The sequence below is a fragment of the Amblyomma mixtum genome, chromosome 8, assembly GCF_055824585.1.
Source record: "Amblyomma mixtum isolate Tamu chromosome 8, ASM5582458v1, whole genome shotgun sequence".
In the NCBI taxonomy this organism is placed as follows: domain Eukaryota; kingdom Metazoa; phylum Arthropoda; class Arachnida; order Ixodida; family Ixodidae; genus Amblyomma; species Amblyomma mixtum.
In genome coordinates this window covers 16,124,415-16,136,148 of record NC_143019.1, presented here as the reverse complement: position 1 = coordinate 16,136,148, position 11,734 = coordinate 16,124,415, and the positions used below count along the sequence as shown (strand labels likewise).

The 11,734-nt window shown below is 44.1% G+C and overlaps 1 protein-coding gene across 1 annotated transcript; it reads right to left on the bottom strand.

Moving 5' to 3' along the window:
- Window positions 1-1,355: 1,355 nt before the first annotated feature.
- LOC149331480 (uncharacterized) lies at window positions 1,356-9,447 on the bottom strand. The gene is made up of 3 exons (XM_089556647.1): window positions 9,407-9,447; window positions 6,725-6,793; window positions 1,356-2,725 (listed from the first exon to the last, which is right to left on the bottom strand). The coding sequence occupies exons 2-3, from the start codon at window positions 6,726-6,728 to the stop codon at window positions 2,061-2,063; spliced, it is 669 nt and encodes a 222-aa protein (XP_089412773.1). The 5' UTR covers window positions 6,729-6,793; window positions 9,407-9,447; the 3' UTR covers window positions 1,356-2,060.
- Window positions 9,448-11,734: the final 2,287 nt, after the last annotated feature.

Below are 11,734 nucleotides of genomic sequence, written 5' to 3'. Positions count from 1 at the left end.
ATAGCAGTCATATATTGCAGCACAGCCTTATTTTTTACAAACGTGATAACCGAAAGCTGGCTCTTGATTGTAAGAGTTAACAAGCTTACAAAACGCAAAAACAAAATCACAATGTCTAGCGTCAGCTCTATGCAGAATCTATCCGCACGTTTTCCACTAGACATGTCTGAACCACGACACATTTATATACGAAATCAAAAAAACGTTCAGAATAACTACCTCGACTGGTTAATTCACCCCGACCGTTTGCACCTTATAGGACCGGATCCTGATTCGGAGCTCCACTTGCCCACGAGGCATGTTTTTATCCATGTGGGATTTTGAGCGCACAACCAGCGGTGACGGCTATGTGCGATATTTCATCCCCTATACCTCCTCTCTTTAACCAGGCCACCGAGCCATGTTGATTCCAACAAAAAATGTTCAATCATTTGTTCTAAAAACTTTCGCTTTTGCAACCAAAAAAGAGCATTATTTCGGACTATCCCAAGTTTTGAGATAGCTGCAACTGTGCAAACTGCAACTAGTACACACGCAAATATTAAGGAACAGTACTGGCCATCACTGGATGCTTTTGGCTGAAACACAGGCACTCACTCTTAACCCTTAATCTGCCACTCCCGAGATAACTCAGGCTACCACATATGCACACCCCCTGCCTCTCCCGAGTTAACTCGTTTTGGCTTTTTAACTCACACCCTGCCGTTCCCGATAATACTCGTGTAAAAAAAAACTATGCAAACATGTAGCGCCATCTATGGAAAGACTCCATAAATTCATAGATCTTGTAGGATAAATTTTAAACAGATAGCGCGCATGTTTCCACATCCGAGTCACTTCGTTCTGGTTTGCGCACTCCAGCCATCAGGCTATGTGCCACACTCGTTCGCGCTTTGACGGACGAAGAAATTAAAAATTGCTTGTGAATTTGGAGTCCAATGATAATGAGAACGAGGAAGGAGCCCACCAAAGTGCCTTGTCGAGTCATGACAGCGATGAAGTCCCCCTGCCACCGAAAAATCCGCGTAAGAAGAGGAAATCCGACAGGCCATATTGGTGATGGAAGATTTCATTCATTACAACTAATATATATAAGATTATCCTGAATAAACATGTCTACATGTCCTGCAGAGCATTTTAGTGCGTTACTGGCAAAAAATTTGCAGGAAACTAAAATGCAAAAATAAACCGGCAGGGTGTGTGCAGATGTGAGAAAAAAACCTGGCAGCAAAAGGGTTAAACAAAAGCCTGCCGACAGACTGTCACTCAGAAGCCGACACAACCATAATGTGAGCATGCGTTGGCAAAACTGCGGCTTCAATTTAACCACGACACAATGAGCACCAACCACGATAAAGAGCTCCCAAACATGCTCTTTATTCACCTCAAGACATAAGCAGAGTGGACAAAAAATGCTGCAGCTAATACTAACACTGCATTTCACTTCCAACACACCACCATATACTATAGAGGGCCTGTTGAATCCATCAGCAAAAAAAAAAAGCCACCTGTCTCACTGAAAAAAGCAAGTGCATTAGAAATTTCTCAAAGGAAGCATCACACTGTCCAGTTTTCCAAAGCGTCGTAAACATATTGGCCAGTGCATGCATGAGAGTCCAAAAGCATGCAGCAAAAGAATAGTATATATCTAGTATATATCTAAACAAAACCATATGAAGGAAGCCCCATACTCATCTCTCCTGGGCGAATGCATCTCTTTTGCAACACTGATTCTTTGCACAAGTACAAAAAAACTCTTCACCTTAAAATTTTACATCTTGAACCCCTTCACTGGCAATATGGCCCCATAAACACGTTTACATGGTCCTTATCACACTTCCTACTGGATCCCCTCGAAAAAATGACCTCCTACAACAAATATCTTAAAGCCAAAAGTGGTAAAACTATGGAACAAACAATGGCTGCCTGCAGGTGCTCCCCTGGACAGCGGGTGAACAAGCCACGAGCTTTTGAGAACAGTGGGTGCAATTCATGAGACAGTTATGTTCACTGTATTTCAACCGTAAGCTGCACGCAGATGCACTGAAGCAAAAGTGACACTAGAGTGGTTTTGCACGCTTATGGTTCTTCACATGTGCGTTTAAGTTCACTTTGGATGAGAAGGCCATGGGGCACAATTGGCACTGGTACGGCTTCTCGCCCGTGTGGGTGCGAAGGTGACTATTCAGGACACTCTTCGCTACAAAGCATTTGCTGCACTGAGGACACTGGTACGGCTTCTCGCCCGTGTGGGTACGAACGTGCGCTGTCAAGAAGTTCTTCCTCGTAAAGCTCTTGCTGCAGTGACTGCACTGGTACGGCTTTTCACCAGTGTGAATGCGAAGGTGGGCTCTCAGGGTGGCCCTCTCTGTAAACGTCCCCATGCAGTGCGGGCACTGGTAAGGTTTCTCGCCTGTGTGGGTGCGGATGTGCTTTTTCAGGCTGTCACTTTTTGGGAAGCGTTTGCTGCAATAACTGCACCGGTACGGCCTTTCGCCAGTGTGGACGCGGAGGTGGGTATTCACGCTGCCCTTCGTTGTGTACCCTTTGCCACAAAGGTTGCACACGTAGGGCTTCTCCCCCGTGTGGAGACAGAGGTGGTGGATGATCTCGGTGCGATTATCCGTGTCATAGCCACATTCGGAGCACACAAACTTCCGCCCTCCTGCTCGCGATTCACGTTGAGGCAATGAATCACTGCTGCTGCTGCGTGTCGTGTCCGAGCCTGCACCGAGGTAGAAGGCCCGTTTTTTGAAACATGCTCTCGCTGCAAGTTTTTTAGAAACAGTAGATGGGCAAGACCTGAATCACATCTCGCAAAGACATTATTCCTTCAAACAGCACAAAAAACAAGGACATGGAAAGAAAAGACACACACAGCGCTGACTTGCAACTAAATTTATTCATGAAATTTACGTGTATATATACACACGAAATGATACGCGAGAGGCGGCAAACTGGTACAATGCGCATAAAAATTTAGGCCCAAAGAATATTAGCTCCGGGTGACCTTTGCGTCAGCACCCGTTCTCCAGCGCTATGTGGAAAAAAACGGATGTACTTGGCAAAGTGCGCGACACGTAATTAGGTTTTTCAATTTTTTTTGCGTATTGTACCAGTTTGCCACCTCTCGCGCATCATGCCATGTGTATATTTACATGTAAATTTCATGAATAAATTTAGTTGCAGGTCAGCGCTTTGTGTGTCTTTTCTTTCTGTGTCCTTGTCTTTTGTGCTGTTTGAAAGAATCATGGTCTACCAACTACTAAGACATGATGTTGGGCTAGTCGGTTCATGGTTAGAGCAAAACAGAACTGCGCGAATACGACGGGACAAAAGAAGGCACGAATACACTGCGCTTTGTGTGTGTGTATTCGTGCCTTTTTTTTGTCCCGTCGTATTCGCGCAGTTCTGTTTTGCCCTACCAACTGGCCCGCACGTCTACCCTTGGAAGAAATTATATCGCTGTCACATGGGCACCTTCAGTCTTGATTGAACTCACTGAATATTCATTGTGTTCGATTTCTATGGCGGTTTCTGAAGCGTGAGCAATTTTTTCAATCCCGGTCAAAGGCTGCTAGCCTCGTTCTCAGGAAACGTTTAAATGAAAACTAAAAATGATGGTATGTTACGGTACGGTATATGGGGTTCAATGTCCAAAATGGGGACACGGGCTACAAGGGATGCCATAGCGGAGGAATAATTTCGACCACCTGGGATTGTTCAACGTGCACTGACATCGCAAGTATGCAAGCAAGCAAAATGTGGATGCCACAGCCCGGACTGAACCTGCGACCTTTGGTACAGCAGCCGAGTGCCCCAACTATAGAAACAAGCAGAAATGCATTCTACTAAAGCTAAAAATCTTAAAAGAACCTTATTCATTCACTTTGAGTTGATTTCCAAAACTGCGTTAACGTTCACAGCACCACATGCCTGCCCTCGCAGAAGTGAACAAGCGTGCATTGGCAAACACAACACCAAACTGCATGGGCCAGTGGCCTGCTTTGCATTTGCGATTGAGCATCTGAGGCCAACTGCTGAGACCAATTGAGATTGCGGCCAACTCTCTGTTCAGGATTGAATATGAATGTGCAGCAGCGATGCATGTCGAGTGCACTTAAAACAACAACCAGGATCAAAAGCGCCGACCTTTCACCATGCAAAAAGTGATGAGAGGAGAGATAAAGGCGCAAACACGCTCAAATTCCAATTTTGACTGTACATAACTCAGCTTCTACAAAGCGCATCAAAAAAAATTCTTGCTAGACGGCATTTGTGAAGCGGCGTCCTTTAACATTCCACGCATACCTCAACATTAATAGAGCCCCTTTAACAATACAGGCCAACTTCTATTTGCCTTTAGTGTTCCTTTAAGGTAGACATGCTCTTTGCATCGCCATGACAGGCCGCAACCAGCTTATAATAGTAAAATGACATTTTAAAGTGTAACTGAGTGTAAAGCGACAAACTCACCCAGTCACTCTACAACTTCTAACCAGCGCCGTTACAAAAAAGTGCAAACAGCATTGCATACCATAGCATCTGTCATATCTTCATCTTGTCACCAGCTTCATTACATGAAGAAATCAATAATTCTAGAAAAACTTCCAACAAAGCCATCTTTAAAAGTGAGGCATGCCTACAATTTCTCAGTATTTTCTCCACATGCACCAAAGACATTTATTTGATGAAATAAATATTCCAAGACGCTATGTGAAAAGACACTGCTCGATGCAGTGAGCGATCAAAAAAAGATCTACAATGAGCCTCGGAATGTCAATAGAGCCTCGTTTATTATTTATTTATTTATTTATTTTACCACCACAACTAGCTATGAAGTACAGCCCAACAGAAGCTGGTGGAAAAAATGGACACTGCGAGAGAAATGAAAACCACACATAATAGTACATGCCACTGAACGTAGCTCAAAAGCAGAACAGCGCACATGAAAGCATGCAGGTTACATCAAGCTTCCCAATGAGCACACACAGGACACAACAATCATGGCCATGCCATGTGCCGAGGCACCAGGTGATGCCCGAACGCAATCTAGCACGTTGCTGTGCTAATTTACCTGCCAAGCATAACTATAACAGAAGCATTTCTGAATGTAAAGAGAGAACATGTTGGCAACATGTACAGGTACACTTCGACAGCCAATCGTTGTTTGCGTGAACATAAAGTTTGAATATGTAGGGGAAATCTTCACAAATATAGGCAGTTGGTAGGCGATAATGCAAATGTTCAAAAAAGAAAATCACTGTGCATTGCTGTTGATTTCTGCGACTAAATGAAGCAATTTTCTTAGTCTTTTTTTAAGCTATGTGAAGTATTCGACATTTTCTTCAAATTGCACATCTCTCTTTTTATTATATATTTTGCATTTTTTTATTCACAATACAAATCTGCCAATTTCAACTTGTCTACCTGTACTCATCGTGAGCTGCGTTGCTTATACATAGACTGTGTTACAAAATGATTTTTTTCTTCTTTAAGCTGCACTAAGAGGTGTTTTTTGTTTTCTTTAATTTGTACTGTTTGATTCATTGTGCTTTTTTTGTACTGCTGAAAGATACTTATGCAATGATGTTTGCATGACGATGTAAATTGCCCACATGCACAAACTAGAGGTAAGATTTTTTTTGGTGTTAATGTGTTTTTCTCTGAATTGTTTTCTTTTGTTTTCTTTGTTATTTTTTTCTCGTCACCTGTCACTGCTGCCCGGTATAATGGGGGCTGCGGCTCAGTCAAGCTGTCTATGACAGCTTTTTCTGCAGCTCCTCTGTCACTTTTTGAGGCAGAAATAAAATGATTGATTGATTGATTGATTGATTGATTGATTGATTGATTGATTGATTGATTGATTGATTGATTGATTGATTGATTGATTGATTTCAAGCATACCTTTTTTTCTCTTCTTCAGAAAGACAAAAGGCCTTATTGGGGTGTGTGAAATCAATACTTTTGTGCTCTAGCTGTTGTGAAATGTTCGATCCCACCACTAAAATTCGAGCCAGATTCACAACGCGTGGCCCTTGACAGCATAATATATATCTCAGGTGCCCTACCATACCACGCCATACCATGCCATGCCATGCCATGCCGTACCATACCATACCATACCATACCATACCATACCATACCATACCATACCATACCATACCATACCATACCATACCATACCATACCATACCATACCATACCATCACCTCAGCCATTGAAGATAAGCATGCAAGATTTTTCTATGCAGATCATTACGAGCGCCTCGCACTGCCTGCATTTCGAGCCACAAAGATGATGAATGAAGGACACTCTGGCTAGTCATGTCATCATCATCAGCCTGACTACACCCACTGCAGGGCAAAGGCCTCTCCCATGTCTCTCCAATTAACCCTGCCCTCTGCCAGCTGCGGCGACCCTACCCTCACAAACTTCTTAATCTCATCCGCCCACCTAACTTTCTGCCGCCCCCTGCTACGCTTGCCTTCTCTTGGAGTCCACTCCGTTATCCCGAAGGACCAACGGTTATCTTGCCTTTGCATTACATGCCCTCTCTGTGCAAAGCAACAATAAGGTGATGGGAGTCTTCATCCCAGTTTGGCTCCGTATAACAGCTTTCATTGCAAAGCAGCCACAGTTTCATTGCAACAGTCAGCGAAAGGGTAATGGACATGATAGCAAATGCTCAGACAATCTTCAAAGGATAGTAAGAATGGCTTGCCCATGACTAATCCGCAGGTTGGTTCAGTGAAGACGCTCTCAGCGAAAATGTGAGACGATAGCTTCCAACCTGAAAAATAACGAGAGGAAGTTGCATCACCTGCAACTAAGCATTTATTCGCTGCTGCTAATGCATTGTTTATCACTATTTCCAGACAAACAGTAATCAGAACACGACATGGTGAAGTTGGTCGCTGCAATAGCAGAAAAAAACGGCAGAAAAGGAGAGACCAAGTCCAGTGTTCACTGAATAATTCAGCTATCTCTCATGGGTTTAGACAGTTAAATATCAGCCGAATTCTAGGGCTTGCTAAGGAATTTAGATACCTGCCTAATGCAGACCAGCTTCCAGGGACATCATTCCCTTGATGATTGCCTATCTTTGAAAAAAAAAATCTATGGGCAGCATTGCTGTCCTATCTTCGAAAAAGAACTTTCCTAACTGGCGCATACTAGATGCACACAACAAGGGCCAACTCTACACTCTTTTGAGACACAGAATTACACAAACTATCAAAAAGTCATCTGCAGCAGTGAAATCAGAGTATACAATATTTGCAAAACGTTCACTTTGTCTCACAGGCACGTTATTGACGAGGTGTGTTTGAACTTCAGGCAGAAGTAAGAAACATGACCACAAATTCACAACAGATGAGAGTGGTGGAAAAGACAATAAGAGACTTATCGCAACAGCCTGCCATTGTGATTATGCAGAGTAGCTTTCACGCTGCATTCTTCCCAGTACTATCAATTTATCAAAATTTTTATGTTTGAATATGGGCAACATGTGAACAAATCAGCGTTCCAGCATCCAACAGGTTTTTTACACACGCTAAAATACACGCATTCATTAACATCCAAGCTGAAAGCATAAGAGAGAAAAAAAACAATCCCCATGAAAAAAAGAGTTTATATACAGGGCACGCCAACTACAAAGAAATCAGCAAGGGAGCCATTCATGAAAATGGCAGCAATGACGACCCAAAAAACTCAAACACGAGCGGCATCTCAAACGCAAGTTCACTTCATAGGAAGTTATTTAGCAGCACTTAAAGGGAGCAATACCAAACATTAACAAAACAAGGAAGGTCATACCACACCTAACAGTAAGGTTGGTAAAGCTCTGTTGCGCTGTTCTAGCAGCTCTAATGCTCAGGGCCATAAAGGAACACTTGCACAATGCCCGGATTTCAATCACACTCTATACATGATCTTCACTGACGTCATAGTAGCTGCCATCTTTGAGACCGGAGAAAGTGAAAGCCTGGGCATATCGTTAATCTGCTTATTACCAACCGATTCCCATGTACACTGTGGAAGCTGGAAACAGAGCCCAAAGACAGTGCTGCCAATACCCGCGGTACAAAGGGATGAGAGCTGAGGTGTGCCTTTGTGGCCATACAGTCTATATGTTGAAATCACCATATGTGCCCCTTTCTAAACGCCACAGTTACGATTGTCCTGTGAAAATACACAGGAGTTATTTTCAAACAGTCTTCCCCGCCAAATTTTTTTCTTTGGACTGGTGATGTCAGCTACAATTTCTGCGAAATTAACAAAGTTATGTGGCATACACATGAAAACAAAAATGCTAAAGGCATGCACACTTGGTTGATCCAAGCATGTGTGAATAGCTAATGTTCCCTTTAGAACGCAGACTCATGAGGCAGAATTAAAGAGATAAATGGGGTTTCCAGTTAGCTCAATTCTTGTATAACGACGTGGTAGCACTCAGGAGGGTCTTTCTCTGCGATAATGAGTGGTTTCTTGGAACGCTAAAGGCAGGACCCATTTTCACGTTTAGTTGGCATTTACAGCAGGCCTGTGCTTATTGGAGTAAGCAGCACAACTTCTACGGCCCCTCTTTAAAGCTCGCCGGATCCCGATTGGTTTGTAAGTGTGCACAGCTTGGCAGTACCGTAGTGTCGGCAGTGGTAGGGAAGGTGTGTATGACACGGATGGTTTGTGCAGAACAATCGTCACAAAAAAATCTATGCCCGTACTCATTTGAGTCGTCAGACTCAAATGACCGTAAAGCCCACAGAAATCATAAACTGGGAGTTCATGTTGTCATGGACAAGCATTGTCCTCAGGGCTTTAGTTAGGAGCTCGTGTTAATGCACTGCGCATCACACCGATCGCGCGGCGTTGAATTGTGCAAGCTTCAGCGGCTAAGTGCGAAACTGCAGAGAAATGTAAACAAAGCTCCCCAGCTCTTCTCGCTGCATCATCGACTCTTAGCGGTACAAAGGGATGCGAGGTTGCACAGTAAAGTGCAGGGAGCGTGCTTTGATCTAAAAGCACAGACACAAACCGCGGCGAATCTAACCTCTTTCACAGCTAACACCTCGCAGGCTGAGCACTCGCGCGGGGCTGCGAGGAGAATTAAGCAACGCCAACGAGGAATTTGCCTGTGATCTTTGGTGCAAACGGCACAGTAATCACATCTAGTAACGTTGGCAACCACTGCATCGAACTGAGAGGTGTCGGTTTGATTCCCAGTTCCGCGGCGGTGCCGCGATTGCGCACTGCCATGACGAGGGGTCAAGCGCAGGCATGGAAGAAGAATATATGCAGCTCTTCTCCTTGCTAAGGGCCTTCAACTCCGGCTACAGTGGCTATTCCAGCCACTGTACTCCGGCTACCTTGGACAACGGTAACAACGGTCCCTAATTGGACCTACCTTCCTTGGCGTCGCTATGGTAGCGTCGCCACGACGCCACTGGCCACCAACAGACCAACAGGCCGCATCGCGTGAAAAATTTTCAAACAGTAGATGCAGCAAACCACACCAGCCCCAGGAAACCGATTTTTTTTTTTTTGAGAAAAAAAAAAACGTTGCGAGCCAGCCAAGAACTCGCGTTGCACTTCTGAAAGTGCTGCCCTCGCAGTTCGACCTCTTTTCTATGTATTTTTTTGAAGGCGCTGGCTACCAGAAAAAGAGGAGGCGGGTGTTTCAATGGGCGATTATATTTCATCGCGGCAGGGGAGAATCTGATCTCGCTTCGGCGAGCGCGGCTTCGGCCGCTTATCTGATTTTTTCAGCCGCGTCCGCTCCGGCGGACGCAGTTGTTGCTGCGACGCGCGTCTTTTCTTGCCTTTTTCTCTTTCTTCTGATCTCTTAACTCTCCTCTATCTGCACGTTGGCAGCGGTGGTGGCTTAGCTAGAGCCAGTAGCAGGCCCGTGCAATTTCCTTTTCATCCTTCTCTCAGTCACAACAACAACAACACTAGTTAGTCTTCAGATAAGCCGCTTTCGGGCGCACGGTAGCGTTTGTGCGAAGTGACACCGTAAAAACGAGTAGTTCTTGTAACGTGTAACGTAGTCAGGCTGATGATGATGATGATACATACGTGATAATGCGGCCAAGCATATAACCGCGATGCCATCTGTTTCGACGGTTGAGTTCTAGAGCTCTACATCGCGCTACAACTTCCCATTTCGATGTGGATGAGGCAATGACCTTCAGTGCCTCACAAGGTCAAACCGAACTTCACTGCGTGGTAGCATGACCACGTGATCATATGACTAAACACGGGTACCTGACCTTGACATATAGTTGATTTGAGAGAATGGGCACCAAATCGACAATCACCTTCAATGCCTCACAAGGTCAAACTGAATTTAACTACGTGGTGGTATTGCCCAAGCTATGGTAGTATGACCACGTGATCATACGACTATCACCATTGGGTACCTCACCTTGACCTTCACTTGTTTTTTTGAGACAGTGGAGACCATGTTTAACAGATGTTTCGTTTGTATAACTAGGTTCAAGCCACGCTGAACCACAGCCATCTTTTCACGAGCTTTATTGTGGCTGGTTCACGGCAAAACTTCATCATGGTGTGCTTTTTGAATTTATTCACGCTCTTCCAGCTATCTGCAGCCGTTGATGTGGGCGGCATGCAGCGACGACCAGGCTTGCACTCTGCAACCTATTCCTTCTGGAAGCGGCAAGTGCGACGCTGCCCGATAGCGGAACCATAAACAGCGAAACGTTACAGAACTGGTGATGGTATTATCTGCTGCACCTTTTGAATCACCTGGGCCACAGTCTTTACTTTACTGTTCGGCTAAGACAAATGAAATTTTTTGGTGCTGATGTTTATGTGGCCTTTCTCCTTTGCAGCGGGGGATCACAAAGTTCCGGATTAGTCCAAGAATTTAAAGTTCAAGATAACAGGAGATGCTGTGGCTATACCCAGCGTCCAAAAGCAAAACTTCTGAGAAAACATTTACGTGTACATAATTAAAAAAAAACAGCCGTACTTAATTTGTTCACAAACATGCCTATCGTTTGCAAGTCTACTAAGGCTCATAAAACGCGAAAACGAAACTTTATTTAGTAGATATTAGGGTAATGGTGACGGCACTGAAGTGCGAGCCATATATTGGTAATGGTAAAATGGAATGGTAATGGCACTAGGGTGCCATTTTATGCATGGCCAGCACCACAGTAGTAGAGAAGGAGGTTATGATTAAGAGACCCAGCACAGATCTGCGGCCTTGACATCATAGAATATTGTCACGGCTATGACTTGATAAAGTGTTACAGCTCTGCTGCAGAGCTCCATTATACCAGTTGGAAAACTCTGACTTCGAAACACTGCGGTGGTTAGAAGATGGTCTCACCACCTATGAACTGGGCTGATACCTAACCTACATGTACAGACTGCCTAATACACATGTCAGCTGTCACGCGACACCGGCACAAACTTAAATATACAGGCACCTGTCACCTGGCCATTAACGAGTTTTTACCAGACACTATACCAACAAACCGACAAACAGAACAGCACATAAAAGCCAACACTTTTCCAAGAACATTTTTTGATAGAAAAATACAGAAATGTGTTAAAAAAGAATTTCTACTTTAAAAAGTACGAACTATACATTTGACACCAGCAGTCATAACTTTAATTTAGTTCATCACAAGTCAAATTGCTTTTGCTGTCATACACATAAAGACAGGAGCTGTGCAATGAACCAAAATAACTACGATATGAT